Raw genomic sequence first — 15,959 nt, 5'->3', positions numbered from 1 at the left:
TGAAACTTTATCTTTTACCAACTGTATGTGCCCTGTCACATTTGTCCAGATTGTAACAACAGCAGTCTCGGAAGATCATTGGTTAGTTCAAATTTAGATAGAAAAACAATGCAAATTATGTACAATGTAATTACAAGAGAGCAAAAGAAGCAGGACAGTACTTTCTTTCTGCCTCATCTCAAAAACTATCCCCTTATAAGAGGCAATCTAACAGCTTGATGAGGCAAACTTCTCTTCCATCTGACGCTGGAAGCAGAGGTGCATGTAAAGAAGCTGCTTACCTCAATAGCAAATTAGTTCTTCAAGGCAAAAAATCAACATGAAAATTTTCTCATGTGAGCACCTGCCAAGTATGACTGCTATGGTAGTCATGCCCCATGGATGAATGAGCATAAGATACTGAGTCTGAAGCACAACCAGAAGGCTGAGTATATAGAAGATCTTCAAACATATGAGTTGAATCACCCAACTGAAGAATGTGACAGAACAAAGCAAAAATTAAATAAAATTAACCTTAGGACCTAATTTTTTTCAGCCTGACTCGGTACTGCGACCTAAGACTCTGATCTGCAATCATGACCATTACTCAGATCAAGACAGCTCCTTCACCACACTGTGTTTAACTCAATACTTTAACTGGCAAATGTGGAAAGCTTCCTAACCAGGAGCGCCTCTGAATATGTAAGAGATAAAGCCAGATGCAAGGCACAAGTCCTTCACACCACTTTCAGAAATGATATGCATACTCTAGATTAAAGCCAAAATCTTACTGAGGGATAAGGGGGAGGAATGTAAATGCATAGAATGGAGTACTTTTTATAACCCTGTTGAAACAAAACAAACAAAAAAAAGCCCTCAAAACCAGAACAAAAACCACTTGCTTTTTGTAGCACATAGGAAAATATAGCTGTTCCTGAAGTAACATAGGAAGTGAACAGCTCTAAAATTAACAGTGAGAATTAAGAAAGCTTAAGAAAGTAAGTTATCACACTTCCTCAGTCTAGCTTAAACACAGCATCAAGGGGTCAGGCAGGGTCAACAAGCTCTGATTAAGGACTCCCTGTCTTCAGACTATACACACTGACTCCTAACAGAAAGATCAACACCTTAGTCATCACTCAAACCACAGCACAATAGTCCTGCATGCTGTATTTTAAAGGACATTTCAAGAAGGGCTTATCTATACTTAATATTTGTGATAGGTTAATGCAAGTTCTTTCAGGTGTTACTGCATCCATAAACAAAGTAATTGTAAGAAATCACATGATACTTTCAATGGGTGTGCTTAAATGTAACCGAAAGTCAATCTAAACTGAGTGAAGGTAATGAACCCATGTTGCTACTTTACTACACCCCGCTCACTTACCATAGAATATTACCCTCACTTGCCTGAATTGGAAGTTTCTAGAGGACTTGAATGTTTGAACTTGTCCCTTGTTATAGTCTATTACTTGTAGAATCACAATACTATTTCCTCCACACTGTCTTAAGATCTTCAATATAGTATTGGCTATTTCTCCCCTAAGAGATCACACTGACAAGACAGAAGAATGGAGGTGCACAAACACTGACTTTGATTTTATGCCTCTGCTACCATTGCTGTCCAGTAAAAATCCTAAAAAATGCAATGCAAAACAAAAAAATTGCACAATGCATGCAATGCAATACTATGATGCAGAATACCATACCATATAGCCTTCTCAAGCAATTGTAGCAAGACTGTGCCTCTTTCACTGAACATCATTTTGGAATAATTCAGATATAGATGTCATATCATGAAGAATGTTATAAGACTGTCAGAGAAGCTGATCTGAAATGAGGGCTGCCAAATAATCTTAATTGTCATTATGGGAGGAAGAAAATTAACAGATGTTGCATCCCAGCATAAGACAACCCCAGCCTCAGTCAGGCAGCCAGTCCATCCTCACTCTGAGCTGCTGTTCTAGAGCTGCCCTCCCACCTGTGACCCACCTTGAGAGCTTAGCAGCCCCAAGGGACACAGTCAGTGTGGCTCAGTCTCACACAGACTTTGTGACACAGCTTTAGGGGTCAGGAAGACAACCTTCAGGGACAGGCAGTATCAGAAGAGCTGTGCTGAATGCAGCAATACTGATACCTTGACTGCACAACTAAGACACAACACACCAGTATCACCAATACAAAGTTACTGGGAAGATTTATACCGGCTCTAGTGATCTGTAGGAGAGTTCTGTGCAAACCTATAAACAAGAGTTCTGCTCCCTTGATTCATGTCTGTCTCTTGTTTTGATACCCTAAGTTCGTAGTATTGCCAGAAAAAATTCCTGCTGTGTTATCTACTGCCTGAAGTTACAAAATGATTAAAGTTCAAATTGTTCCTGCTATAGCTATTTGCAGCCTAGGAAAAACATCTGAAGCTCGTACTGCGTTCATCAGTTTTCCTCTCTTTTTCTTGTTTACAGAAATATTTCCTTAGCCCCTATTTCTAGGCAAAGGCACAGAAAGTAATAAGCAAATACTCATGACATTTTGAGCACTCTTTCGCAGTTCATCCAAAAAGATAATTAAAAAAGACAAACACTCATAATTTAAGAATTCCCAGCATGTTCAAATAATAAATTAACATTCCAACTGCCCACTAAGAATGGCAATAGCATTTACTTGCTTATAATATGTATTATGCAAGATTTTCACTGGTTGTGCTGCTCTATCACTACCAGCACAACTCCCTCCCTCAACACAACACCTAAGCTGGCTCCAGGCTGCATTCTGCTCCTGCTGCCAGTTCCAACATCCAGCAAGGACAGCACAGGAACCACTATTTTACATCACACACAACATAAACAGAAAGCTTTGAAGCAACAGTCATCTCTAAAATTTTGGCATATGCATAAGCACATACACTATATTGAAAGATGTGTTCAGAACCCCCACGTGATGAGATCAATAAAAAATAAATATTAAGTATTCCTCTTATTGCCCATTCTTTCATTTTAATATTAAAGTTAAGCACACAACTTCTGAAAGTTCTATTCCAAAGTGAACTCCCAAAGTGAAAACCAGACTTTACATGTTAATTTTAAATAAATTATTAGAAATGGCCCAGGAACAAAGTATAATATGGAGACAGCAGAAAAAAAATTAAAGGGGTGAAAACAGCAATAATGTACTTTCATGACACAGGCCTCCATCTATCTGGTTCCTAGAACTGACAATATGATACCAGGCTTCCTGAAACTGACCTTATGCTACCAGCTTGACAACTGAAAAATAAAAGCTATAACCCAAACACAGTTTAAGATAATACTAATAAGATTCAGGGTGAACATATCCTCCGTCTTCAATGCATACTGCTGCATAAAACACACAGCGGCTCTTGGGAATCAGCAAGCACACAAGAGGGAATGACACACTCTTCCTATTACTTAATATAGACATCTCCATCTACCAAAAAAAGTCTGCCAAACTTCTGTTCCTTATATAGCCACTCCAAGGTATATAGGTATCCAAGTCCCAAACGAAGAATGAATCAGAGAAAACAGAACAGTTCACAAGAATGCATCCACACACTTTTCCCTTGCACATGCAGAAATCAGCAGCCTCTGAAGTCCTCCTTGAACTGTTTAAACAAATCATGCAGAAATGTCGGCCCTATTCCAAGATCCTGCAACCTCAGATAATACTGTTATATAATATTCACCATATATTTCTCAAAAGGTTTCATCAAACTGCCTTTAGTCTGCATCTTCATCCCTAGTAAACCTTTTCTCTCTGCCAGCCCTTCCAAAAGAAGTAATTTCTTACTACAGGAGGCTGTGGGGAAATACTGGTTTCACTTCCATAAAACCCAGCTGACTGCCTCCCAAGAGCTGCACAAGCTGTCACAAGGGTACTGCCAGGACGGTGCTGTGGCATGACTCAGGACAAGACAGAGAGTGACAGTGGATCTCATCAGACGGGTACAAGAAAAGGATCTGCACTCCAGTCACATCCGTGCACTTCTACCTCACAGCCAGCACACGCAGCTACGGAGACAGCACAGACAACTGCTCTAGGAGGCTTTTTCAGGAAGCAAGATTTGCTTCTATGGATTTTTCCAAATAACTCTTTATTACATGTGATGTACACAGTAACATCACCTGCAGCCTATGCTTTAATGTATGTGAGTTCATCAAATCCAAAACACATGCGACTATTCTAACAGAGGATGCATGAAGAAGTCATGCACACATCTTGTTTCACCAGAAGTCTGCACAAAGGTGTTTGTTTCACCTAATTAAGCTTTTATGTCAAGTAACATAAGAGTAAATCAGGCAATAACCCTGCATTTGATTTAAGCACTTAAGAGTATATGATGAAAACCAACACAAATGATTAGGATTTTATCAGATTTCCCTAAGTCAGACATTCCAGCTGGTTTTACATTTTGCTGGAGGTTCACAGACTTGCTCTGCTCACACAACACTCAGCTCTTTCTATCTGTGCTCCAGCCCACATAGAAATCGTGGCTGATACCATGCAAGGGCCTGAGCTAACAGAGCTAGAAACAAGCAGCGTTATCACAGGCAGACAGCCACCTTAACATGGCTGCATGTCCTCTGGCCAGCCCACACCTGGGACAATGGGTTTGTGTCTGCCTTAATGCACTTTGCTTCTTTCAAAAATGAGACTAAAAGACCTGAGAAGCTGACAAACTTTACATGAAAAACTAATAATGCAATTTCTGCAGCAAAGATTTATGGCTTTAAGCTATTTTCTTCCCTAAAGTAGTTATGGTTTTATTTCATGGTACCCTCTGTAATCCTGGGCAACATGCTGGGAACCCTTACATTAAATAAGCAGAAGTCTGCTCAAGTCTGTGCCAACCAGTTCTGCAGCAGGAGAGTGTGTGCATATCTGTGTGCAACCCCCTCCTGTGGGGGTCACAGGATTCTCTCCCTTCCATGACAAAGTTTCCATGAGTACTTCAAAACGTGCATTCAGTATTTCAAAATGCAGTCTTCTATCTAATCCACGTTTCTTCTCAGCAGTACACACCACAAAATTACCTCCTTAAGCACACACATTAACTGGGTTCTTGCCTTCAGCTGCAGATTGCTGTGAAAACAGTTCATACAGAGTTCCAAATCCACATCTCCTTCCTTGAAACCGTGTAGCACTGGGCTCTTCCCTTTGGCATAAGAATCACAGAAATCTACAATAAATAGGCCAAACTTAAGTCCAAGTCATTATTTTTGAGTTTTGTTGCACTTAAGGCTTCTTGTTTCAGCAGTTCTTTTGTCACATTTTAGCCAGGCTCACAGTGAAAGCTGTAAAATAGCAATTTCAATATCCCAAATACTTTTCCTTGCTTTCTAATTGTGACACTACTAACATTATTTATTGCTGCCCTTGGGACACACACACACAGAATCCTGCCTAAAACCCCCAACCCACACATGCTCCTACATCCCTGAGTTTTGCTACTAACTACCCTGCTAAGGCAAACCAAATTTAACTCTTTAGAAGTTTAAGTCAACAGTAACATCATTCTCATGCTGTGAAACTTTTCATTCATATTGTGCATTATCTATTCTTTTCAGAACTGCTGTCTGATGACAATCATCAGAGGACGGAAGAAGACCTGGAAGCTGACTCTGACTGGTGCAAAGCAACGGGCAGGCAGCACTCCACAGTGATATTTCACAAGCCACTGCATTTAGAGTGCCACAACAAAGTAGAGTACCTGTCATGCAAACACCTGTATTATTAATAGAACTGCAAGTCTGAAAACTTAGACTAAGAAAAAATATTAAAGATAGGCCAAAATACAATGCACACAACAGCACCCTTAACTCAAAGGGAGCAAAAACTCCCTTCTGTTGAATGTATTTCAGCACAGGTAAATGTTAGGAAATATTGTGCATACTTATACAAAAAATCAATCTTGAAATCAAACCCAATACTGTTGTGGGTTATTTTTTAATTATTTAGTTTTCTCTCTATATGTGCACATAGCATTAACTAAGAGAATATATTTCCCAATAATAATTAAAAAAAAAAACAACTTAGCAGAAAACAAATCAAGCTTTGACTGAACAGCTATTTAGCTTTTAACCAAAATCTCTATTTCAACATGTTTACCTTACCTAAATCTTTAGACAGCTAGTTACACACTGTCATGTGTTTACATAATCTGTTCAACTTGCTAAAAATTACTGGACTGGTTTTCCAGACAGCTGATCAATAGAATTGCATATTCAGAGGGGTTTTGCACAGCCATCCACACAAGTGACATCCTTGCACTGGAAATATGAATGCCACATGTCAACTTTCAAATGTGTTTCCTAGCAAATCTGGTCTTATCTTTCTGCAAGTGAGACTGTTCCGCAATTCTACTGTATTCCAAAAAGTCAAAGTGATTAATTTAACAAAATTACAGGATGGTATATAGGAAAAAGTACTGAGAGCCATTTTTTACTTTTGCACAATTTGCATAGTAACCATCAGGGGAAGAAAAAGATACCTGTTAGCACACAAGTAATGATATAATAGCAATGCTGGTATCTTTTTTTTTTTCCCCCACTAACTGCTAGAACTACTTAACACAATTTTGGAAATTTACATGGGAATCAATGAATTTCAAATATTTACTTTAGCAACAACCTCATCTGCTAGGTTACAAACCTCTGTATCCATCCTTTCTGCCCAGTGCCTCAAGGTGCAGACAGATGCTTTAGAACAGACAGCTGTTAAAGAGAAGCTTGCAGTCAGGAGAGAAGGCAGCACCTCAGGTCACACCACAGGCACAGGTGGCTTCACCCAGCCTTGGCAGCAGCCAGTCACACTGCAACCTTCACAGGACCTAGACATTCCCTTCCTAGGAAGCTTCAGCTCCTTTTAGAAATTATTTCCACAGTTATTCATTCAAGATCGTTAGCCAACAGCCTCTAAAACATTTTATGGCTTTTTCAAAAGGAAACTTCCATAATTTAGGAAAAGCATGTAGGGGTATATTTGAGAGACACTCTACCTTGCTCTACTTTGAATGAAGGAAATAGCTAAAAGAGAAGCTCAGCATCATGTAAATATATGCCATAAACTAGACAGTCAATACACATGCAAACTAAGATATCTGAGTATTCCTTGATACTTTAAAAAAAACTCCTCAAGGGCCTACCACTTGGAGTTTGAAACTAATTCCACCAAAATTTAACTACAGCAACACTTTAAATACTTCAGCAAAATTGCTGTTATTATTGTTATCAATCTCTTGCTGAAGCTCACTCTTTTTTCATCCCATTATTATTACTATTACTCTCTTGTTGAAATGTACCCTTTTCCACCCTTTATCTTCAACATAGAAAAAATTCATGAATTTACAAGGCAGAGAGAGAGAGCAAAGCACCTCTAAAAATGTTCCTCAGCCTCTAAGTAAATAAGTTACAAGGCAGAATACAACCAGAGTCCAAAAACTAACTTACAAAAATTCAGTACTTAGTACGTTCTACACACATTACTTTTAAGTTGTGTGAAGAAAGTTGCAGAAGGTTCCAAGGTAAAGGGACTAAAACACTTAAAAAAGAATACTTCTGCTGTGTCATTTTATGAATTATTATTACCCTGGCAGTAAAGGCAACATAGGAGCCAGCAAAGAAACAGGGAGTCAGAGGTGGTAAGAACTTGTCTTTCAAAACAACCAGCAGATGTGAATAGTCTTTTTAACAAAACTTACAGAACAGCAATTTGGGAAGGCAAAGAGGTCATTGCTTTCCCATGTGAGAGGGCTGAAGAACCCTTAGGTACAAGCTGAGCACACAAAAACTCATGCACCTAAATCACTACTGATTTCTAATATGAGCTCTGTCAGGCCTTCAACTCTTACCATACACCTCCGTCATCTAGATCCTGGCAGGTTCAAGGCAAAGGTTATGTTTTGAAAAGCATGAACTTTACAAAACAAAAAAAATCCACTGAAGTTACCAAATGGCCTTTATCCAGGGCATCGCCCATATCAAAAGCCATCACTGTGTTCAAAAAAAGGGGAGGGCTCAAACCAGTTTTCAGGTAAACAGGAGATAGGTGATTGCCTGCCCTCCGTCTCTGTGGGCTCGTGAAATGCCAACTGATGAGACCTAAGCTAATACAAAAACACTAATGACAAAATATTCAGATCAGCATATGCACTCCATAGTCAAATATCCATGACAACCATTAATAATCCCACACTAAAACCCACTGCACACTATAGTGCATGGAAGTTCATTTCTGAGAGCAGGTGCCTGACTGCACGCATACCTTCTCTGTCAGGTCTCAGAAAACACATTCCCCGGGAAATTACCCAGTCTGTGCGCTTTTTTTTGACACCAACAGATGATTACTATTTTTTTTTAAGTTCTAGTCCCTACCATGCATTTGTTCCGCAAGCAGCACAAAGCGCTGGAAGTGAGCTTGACAGCGCTGCGGAGGGCGGGCGTGCCGGCCCTGCCGTGCCTGCCTGCCCCGGCGGCCCTGCCGTGCTGAGCAGCGAGGGCAGCACCCGGCGCTACAGCAGCGACAGCACCGAGCGCAGCGCGAAGCGGCGCTGACAGCGGAAAGCCGTGTCCGAGGAGCCCGGCGGCACTGGCCACAGCGTGTAACACGTGCACGGGCGGTGAGCACGGGCGCTGACAGCGGAGGGCCGGCGGGGCTCCGGTCCCTGCGGATAGGCGTGCCCACCCCATCAGCATGCACACGGGCACCGCCGCCGCACGCGTGTGGCCCCAGCCCCGCGGAGCCGCCGCCCCGGCGGGCGGGACGCTCGGCGCAGGGGCTGCCCCGCACAGGCCGCTCGAGCAGCGGCGGGGCGTAGCTGTCAGCACGGCCGGGCAGCGCCAGCCCGGCACCCGCCGCCCCTGCCCAACCCCGCGGAGCCGGCCCGGCTCCCTGCGCCACCCGCCGGGGCCGCGCCGCGCCCCAGGTGCCGCGGCCCAGCGACCCCTCGGCGGCCGCTGCCCGGCCCCGGCGTGCGGCCCCGGGGCGGGGAAGGACCTCGGCCCCCGCCTCCTCCTCCTCCTCCTCCTTCTCCGGAGGCCGAGCACGGCCGGGCCCGGCGCCCCCCTCGCCCGCCCTGCGGACGCTCACCCCACGACTCCCTGGCTGTAGTTCCTTTTCTTCCAGGGGGTGCCGGTGTAGAGCGGCTCGGCCAGGCCGGGCTGGGCGCGGGCGGCCGGCTCGTCGGCCGGGGCGGGGGCGCGGCCCAGCAGCAGGCTGTAGTTGAGCCCGAAGGTGCTGGCCTTGTTGTCGCGCTTCCTCTTGTTGCTGGCGGCGGCGGCGGCGGCGGGCGGCGCCCCCCGCGCGGGCCGGGCCCAGGCGGCGGCCCCCGGGGGCGGCGAGGCCTGGCGGTGCCCGCGGCTGTGCGGGTTGTTGGCGCTCTCGAGCGGCAGGAAGTCGGGCGGGGGGTCGGCGCGGGGGGCGCGGTACATGCCGGGCGGGGAGGCCGGGCCGGCCGCGGCGGGGGCGCTCTGCTGCTGCTGCTGCTGCTGCTGCTGTTGCTGTTGCTGCTGCTGCTCCTGCTGCTGCTGCTGCTGGAAGTAGAGGTTGCGGACCCCCTGCGTGGTCTCCCAGATCTGCATCCACAGGCGGTTCGAGGGGCCGAGCTGCTCTGGCTGGAACCAGGCTATCCGGGGATCCATCAAACGGGGACCCACCCCGGCTGATCCGCTCCCCGCGCCGCGCCGGCCGCCGCCGCCGAGACCCTGTCAGCGGGTCCCAGCGCTAATGGCGGCTCCTATGGAAGGGCAGCTCCGCGCCTGCCTGCTCGCTGCTGCCGCCGTCGCTCCACAGCCCCCGCCCCTCCTGGCGAGCGCGGCGAGGCGGGGCCGGGCCGGGAGAGCCGCCGGCACGCGGGCCGCGCGCAGCACGGGGGGCGGCGGCGCCCCGGCCGCTCCCCCGGCACCGCCGCGCTGCCCCCGCGCCGGGCCGCGGAGCGGGGCCCGGGGCCGGTGGCTCCTGTCCCGGCACGGCCGCCGCCGAGTGCAGCGGCCCCACGGGGCAACAGCCGCGCTCCCAGAGCCGAGCGCTCGTTCTGGCCCCGCGGGCGCCCGAGCGAGCGGCCGCGGCTCCGGCCCCGCTGCTGCCAGCGCGCCGGGCGGCGGCTCGGGCACAGGGAGACGTGCGGGCAGAACCGAGCCGGAGCCCACCTTCCCTTCCCTGTCTGCACACCGACAGCTGCCGCTGCCACCCCTAAAACTCTTGTGAGGACGCGTATGGGTAACTCAGGGTCTTCCTGCGTTTCATTCCACTCCAAAGGAGGGGCAAAGGCAGCCTAGGTGCAGTCTTTTTCGTAGATGGAAAAATACATCATATCGACTCCAAAGAGCAACGCTGAATAGTACCAGTTCTTGTCAGACTCGGTTTTATTTTTAATGTTTTCATACTACAGCCTTAAAACATCTTTAGTATCAGCTACAAAGTTTCCAGCATTTTGCACGAAGGGCCTGGTGCTTCCCCCACTTTCTGAATTGCATGAGAGATGATTTCTCTTTCGGAAGCTGGAGGTGGGGGCTTTAGAATTAACAAGTCGCATTCCAATTTCAAGCATTCCATGAAGTGAAGTTTGCAAAGAATTCTTAGCACCATTTCCTGGTGACAACCAAAGACTTAAGCTCTGGCTTCTCCCCACCATCCCAGAGCAGAACATACTGTCCTCAGCAGTCCTCTGTTGTGTCACAGTGTGTCTGATCTGCATTGCTCAAGAGAAAATTAACCACAGCAAGAGGGTGAAATTTTGAGTTGAGTTGACAAACTTATTTGTTTTGAAAATTAGGACTTGTACCTAAAATTACTACTGAAAGCCAAATGGAAACTGGTGGGACTTGAACACATCTTGGAACTGGGGAATAACCTTTATGAATAACGATATTTTCCAAACCCCACATTTTTCAGTTATTCTGACAATTACAAGTGTAGCAGGAAAATGTAAAAAGATGAGTCTAAATGATGTTCCCTGCACATGAAACATTAAGATTAAAAAGTTTCAATTAATAAACTTTTTTTAAAACAACAAAGAAAAGTGTAAGTCAAATAAAGGATTCCACATTACCCTTAAGAAGGTAACAGCTAATAGGAAAAATAACTGATTTGTTTCCTTTTCTTTTTAATGAAGCTAGTTCCACAAAAATCCATGATTTAGCCTACACTCATAGCACGTAAATGCCAACAAGTTTTGTTTTAGGACTGAGTTTTATTAATTTACAAGATTCCTCAGTAGCAACCCTAGTGTCAAGCACATATAGCCAAGACAAAATACAGGTGGTGTAGCTACACCAATGCTTTAGATTAGCAAGTATATCATGGGGGCATAAAAAACAAAACCCACACTTTAATATGGTCAAATTGGGGTTTTTTTGAGCACCGCTTTGAATTTTAATTATTTTATTTACTAAAAAGGGAAATTCCCAGGAAGGGTCATTTGGAAGCATCTTGAATTTACTAGCTGAAACTTACAAAAATTACACAGAAACAAAATTAAAGTGAATTGACTTAAATGCCTTTGTTTTTTTCCCAGAAGGTACAAAAATGAACAGTTTTAAATTATCTGAAAATTAGACCAAAAAAAACCCCATCACTCAAGTAAAAGCTTCTTCAGACAGAAAGGCTCACCATGTGTCAGCCATGGTGGAAAAACTTCAAGTTCCTTAATTTGCTGAAAGAAACCTCAGATTTTGCCAATTACCTTAAAGTTATATATCTTAAGAGCTTGTCCAGAACAAACTATATATACATTGTTTGCTCAAGTCACTTGAGCCAAAAAGGAATAATTACATTATTTTCAATTACCACTACCATTGCCTGAATTGGAATTTGCAACAGTAAATGTAAGGCTAGACATTTCTGTCCAATCCTCGGGAATGTTTTTATTGAAAATCCCTCACTAAGGAAACAACTTGAGTTTATGGGCATTTTTATTTGGTTGTTTTATGTTAATATTCCACAAGATATGAATTTCATTTTTAATACTTAAACCAATACTTAAAAACTAATTTGAAATTCATTTGTTCTCCAATGCAGTTTTCACTTTGTAATTTCACTGTGCTCTCATTTTTTCTATTTGTCTCTCAAAATACAAACATCAAACCAACCCAAATAGTACTGAAGTTATTCTTGAAGTTATTCTTGTTCTTTCTATGAAGACAATCTTTAAAAAAAAAGAAAAAAAAATAGCCCATGCTGTGCAAAAAATTACATTCAACACATACCAGAGCCCCAAAAAGTTAAACTATTGACTTGACTGGGGTACACAGCAATCTTCTGCTTCTGAATGTCAAGGCTCGATGTATAAACAACAAATGCACATTCAAATCTTGCCCCACTTGTTTCTTTTCATAGAGAGAAAGAATAAAGCCACACAAGTGGTATTTCCTTATTTCCACAGCTGGGAATTCAACATTTTGAAGGCTGCAGAGACCAAGGCACTAGAAAATGCCAGAGGTCCTGCTGCTCCTGAACAGGGCAGAGGACCCACAGCCTCTTTCACACTCTTTTACTTGACAGCACAGACCAAGGTAAATTCAGCACCTGTTTTGGCATTACAGCTCAGCTCAGAGCCAGTCTGTTGTGCTCAGCCTCAGAGACACAAGCAGAGCAGCAATCCATACTTTCCAAGGACTGCGGTTTTTAACTGAAGCAGACAGATGATGCCTTAGGGACCAGAATAAGCAACCCAATTCAGATACCTGTTTTGATTCCAGTCTTTTCTTTGTGATTAGATTAACTGATGAAGATCACTTACATCTATTTAGTATCTATTTACTTATGCTACACACTGGCTACATAAGTCAAATTCCTGCCACCCTCTAAGTATCAAGATCTGTAAAAGATCTTGTCTTTGTCTGAAGCTTACCTAGACCTATTAAATAAACAAGTGTTCAAAGAGCACCCAAAACATTTAATTTGCACATTATCATAACTTCTGCTGCTGCCTTAATTTTCCTTAGTTGTGTCAGCATAACTTTTGTAGACTCAATCTTGTAGCTTAGCTCTTTTGTGCCAGTGTGTCTCATCTGGTTTTACTCCCTGATTTGTCACTTCTTTAAATTACCTAACTTGCCTTGTCTTCCATAGATTCATCAATCTTCTATAAATTATATGGTTTGTACTATGCACCAATGTCATTATGAAAATATTTTTTCAAAACATTCAGCTGATCAGTACATAGCAAAAAGATAATCTGTGCATTCCTATTGCCAGAATAGCTTAGGATCTAAATGTCAGTCTGTTTTTTCACTTGAAGGAAAAAAAAAACCAGGGTCTAACTGATTATAAAGAAGATCATGTTTCTATGTGTATATGTTCCTATCTTCTGTATATTTATCTCCAACTTTCAGATTTGTATTTGTAGATGAAAGGTTTCTTGTCATTATAACCTAAAAGAAAAGCCCAGATCAAAAAATTAACATACTTTGGTTTTCTAATGGTCCCCAGGAAACAGATTCTGGCTGCTACACGTGTAAAATGCAAAGTCCTACATTTGGGACAGTGCTTTTGACTGGATGACCAAAGGACAGCCCTGGAGAGAAGGACCAAAGGGTCCTGGTGGACAGTAAGTTGAAGGCAGCAGAGCACACTTGCAGTGACAACAGCTAACAAATAACAGGCTGTGCTGGCAGGAGCATGGGCAGCAGGACAAGAAAACCAATTACTTCCCTCTGTTCAGCACCTAGATCACATCTGGAGTAGTGCATCCAGTTTTGGGCACTCAGTACAAGACACAGTAGAGAAGGTCAAGCAGAAGGTCACTGAGACGGTTGGAGGATGAGAGGGAATACAAGGAACAGCTGAGGGAGCTGGGTTTATTTGGCCTGGAGAAGAGGGAGATACAATTGCTGTTTTCAGCTGCTAAGTGGGGGTTAGGACATGGAGCCAGGCTCTTCTTGGTGGTGTGCAGTCAAAGGACAAGAGGCACATTTTGCAGCAGGGGAAAGTCCTACAAGGCACAAGGGGAAAAGGGAAAAAAACTGTTTCCATGAGAGCAGTCAAGCCCTGGAAAAAGCTGTTCAGAGTTGTATCATTTCCATTCTGGGAGATGTTCAAGGCCTAGCTCAACCTGTCTCACAAGTCAGCCCTGCTTTGATCAGAGGACTAAACTAAGAGACCTCTAGAGATCCCCTCCAGTCTAGAACATCCTACAATTCAACGTAGCACCCAGAAAATGAAAGCAGAACTTTGCACGTGGAAGTCCTTTAAGTGCTCCAAACAAATAGTAATAATACCTTTTATCAGGCTAATAGTATACTATCCTCAGTGTACAGTAAGTATAGCTAACACCAGGATTAAAATCCACACACTGTAGGGTATTATGCCATAATCCACCTTTCCTCAACTGTTATACTCCAGACCTCTTCACTGCCTTCCCTGCCAAATCCCTGGATAACCTCTCAACTGCTCCATGCTCTTGACTTATGGTTTTGTCTAGTCCAGCCTCAATGGCCCCTGAGCCCTCCCAATCCTGCCTCCTCCCTCCTTTGATTAGCAGGCATCACATCACACATTTCATCTGGCTCCTGTAAAGTAACAGCAGTAACAGCACTTCCAGGCAGTCAGCTGCCTCAACTCATCCTTCGCTTCCTCTTGCATTTGACAAAATACCTTGTCAGGATCTCAGAAAGTCAGTCATTTGCAAGTTACCAGTCAGTTCTCAAGTCTACTTTCCAGTCTTAGAGACTGAAATCTAACAAACCAAGCAAATTCAGGCTTTTTAAGTTCCATGCTTTTAACATGGGAAAAATTTTGCCAAAAACTGTATGTCTGAGCTAAGGCAGCACATTGAGAGAGAGGACCAAAAACCTCCCATTCCAAAAAAAAAACCAGCAAAACAAAACGCTTTTGTGTTTAGTTGCAGGGTTTTTTTCTTGAAAAATATGTATGAGGACCTCAATCACAGAAACAATACCAAAGCTTTTGATATATGGAAGCTCACATACAATTTTCGTGAATCAATGATATTTTTAAAAAATATTTTCTGTATTTTACAGCTTAAAAATCTCCATCACAAATATTTGCAAAAGGTATTCTAAGCAAATATAAATTTACTTCAGGTAATACCTCAGTATAAAAAATACTTTCTGTTAGATTTACTACTTCCCTGAATTCAAGCTCATCCTGATGTAGAATTACAAGGAAGACTGTAAAACAGAAGACTTAATTTTCAGAAATACCAATCAAAATAAAGACAGGGAGCTGTGTCTAAGTGTAGGATCTGCTTACACTGATTTTCACATCAAAAAGCTATCATACTGAATTTATCATAAATGAATCTGAAAATTTTCTCCTCATGAAATATCAGATCCAAGTGTTGACTGGAATCTACACATTCATCACACAATTCTTTTGGGAAGACTGCCATAAGTGCCTGTGCAATTCTAGGAACAGGTAAAAGCAAACAGCAAATATGAACATTCTCCCACTGCTCAATTCCCTGAAACAGATCTTGAGCTTTTCCTTTTTTTCCTTTCCCAATTTGTCACATGACCAGGAATATTTTCAGAATTACTTTTGCACGCAAGTGTAGTTTTCTGCCAGGGTACATGAAAATATCCAGGTAACAACAGTGGTGCTATGTACAGACCTCAGGACCTAAAGACACCTTCTTATCACTCCAATAATCTCAGGGTATGCTACAGGGTTTTTGATGCCGATATGTCTTTCATATTTGCATCAACCCAAAAGTATAAAAATACTGAATGTCATAAATGTAGCATAAATATCAAAGCAAAACTGCTCTGCTCAGTAAACTTTGGAAGCTCAAAATAGTTATACTTTTGAAAACATTTCTTAATAAAGAAAACCTTAAAAGTTCCTCGATGTTTCAAGTTGGGGTTTTCCCTAGTGTCTCCTGATATGCAATGAATCTTCTCAAATTCATCTTCACATTATCAAGAACACACAGTTGATCTGTACTATATTGTCCTTTTCCTTCTTTTCGCATCTGTAAAACCAAAAGAACACATGGTTTACTAATA

At 43.2% G+C, this 15,959-nt stretch overlaps 2 protein-coding genes across 4 annotated transcripts in view; both read right to left on the bottom strand.

The window, feature by feature from the left end:
- Positions 1–9,729, bottom strand: part of TENT4B (terminal nucleotidyltransferase 4B) — a 42,045-nt gene extending 32,316 nt beyond the window's left edge. Inside the window, exon 1 of the mRNA XM_086847540.1 lies at positions 9,082–9,729. Within this exon, the coding sequence (XP_086703666.1) occupies positions 9,082–9,632 (551 nt within the window). The 5' untranslated portion in view covers positions 9,633–9,729. The remainder of the gene's footprint in view (positions 1–9,081) is intronic.
- A 608-nt stretch (positions 9,730–10,337) lies between these two features.
- The window catches only part of HEATR3 (HEAT repeat containing 3), a 23,152-nt gene continuing 17,530 nt past the window's right edge, over positions 10,338–15,959 (bottom strand). For all 3 annotated transcript variants that reach the window (XM_086848268.1, XM_086848266.1, XM_086848267.1), the window contains exon 15: positions 10,338–15,925. In XM_086848268.1, the coding sequence (XP_086704394.1) occupies positions 15,806–15,925 (120 nt within the window). In that variant the 3' untranslated portion in view covers positions 10,338–15,805. The remainder of the gene's footprint in view (positions 15,926–15,959) is intronic.

This window comes from Cyanistes caeruleus, chromosome 12, assembly GCF_971803275.1.
Source record: "Cyanistes caeruleus chromosome 12, bCyaCae1.hap1.1, whole genome shotgun sequence".
NCBI lineage: Eukaryota > Metazoa > Chordata > Aves > Passeriformes > Paridae > Cyanistes > Cyanistes caeruleus.
The sequence above is the reverse complement of the archived record's forward strand: the minus strand, read 5'-3'. Positions and strand labels throughout refer to the sequence as shown.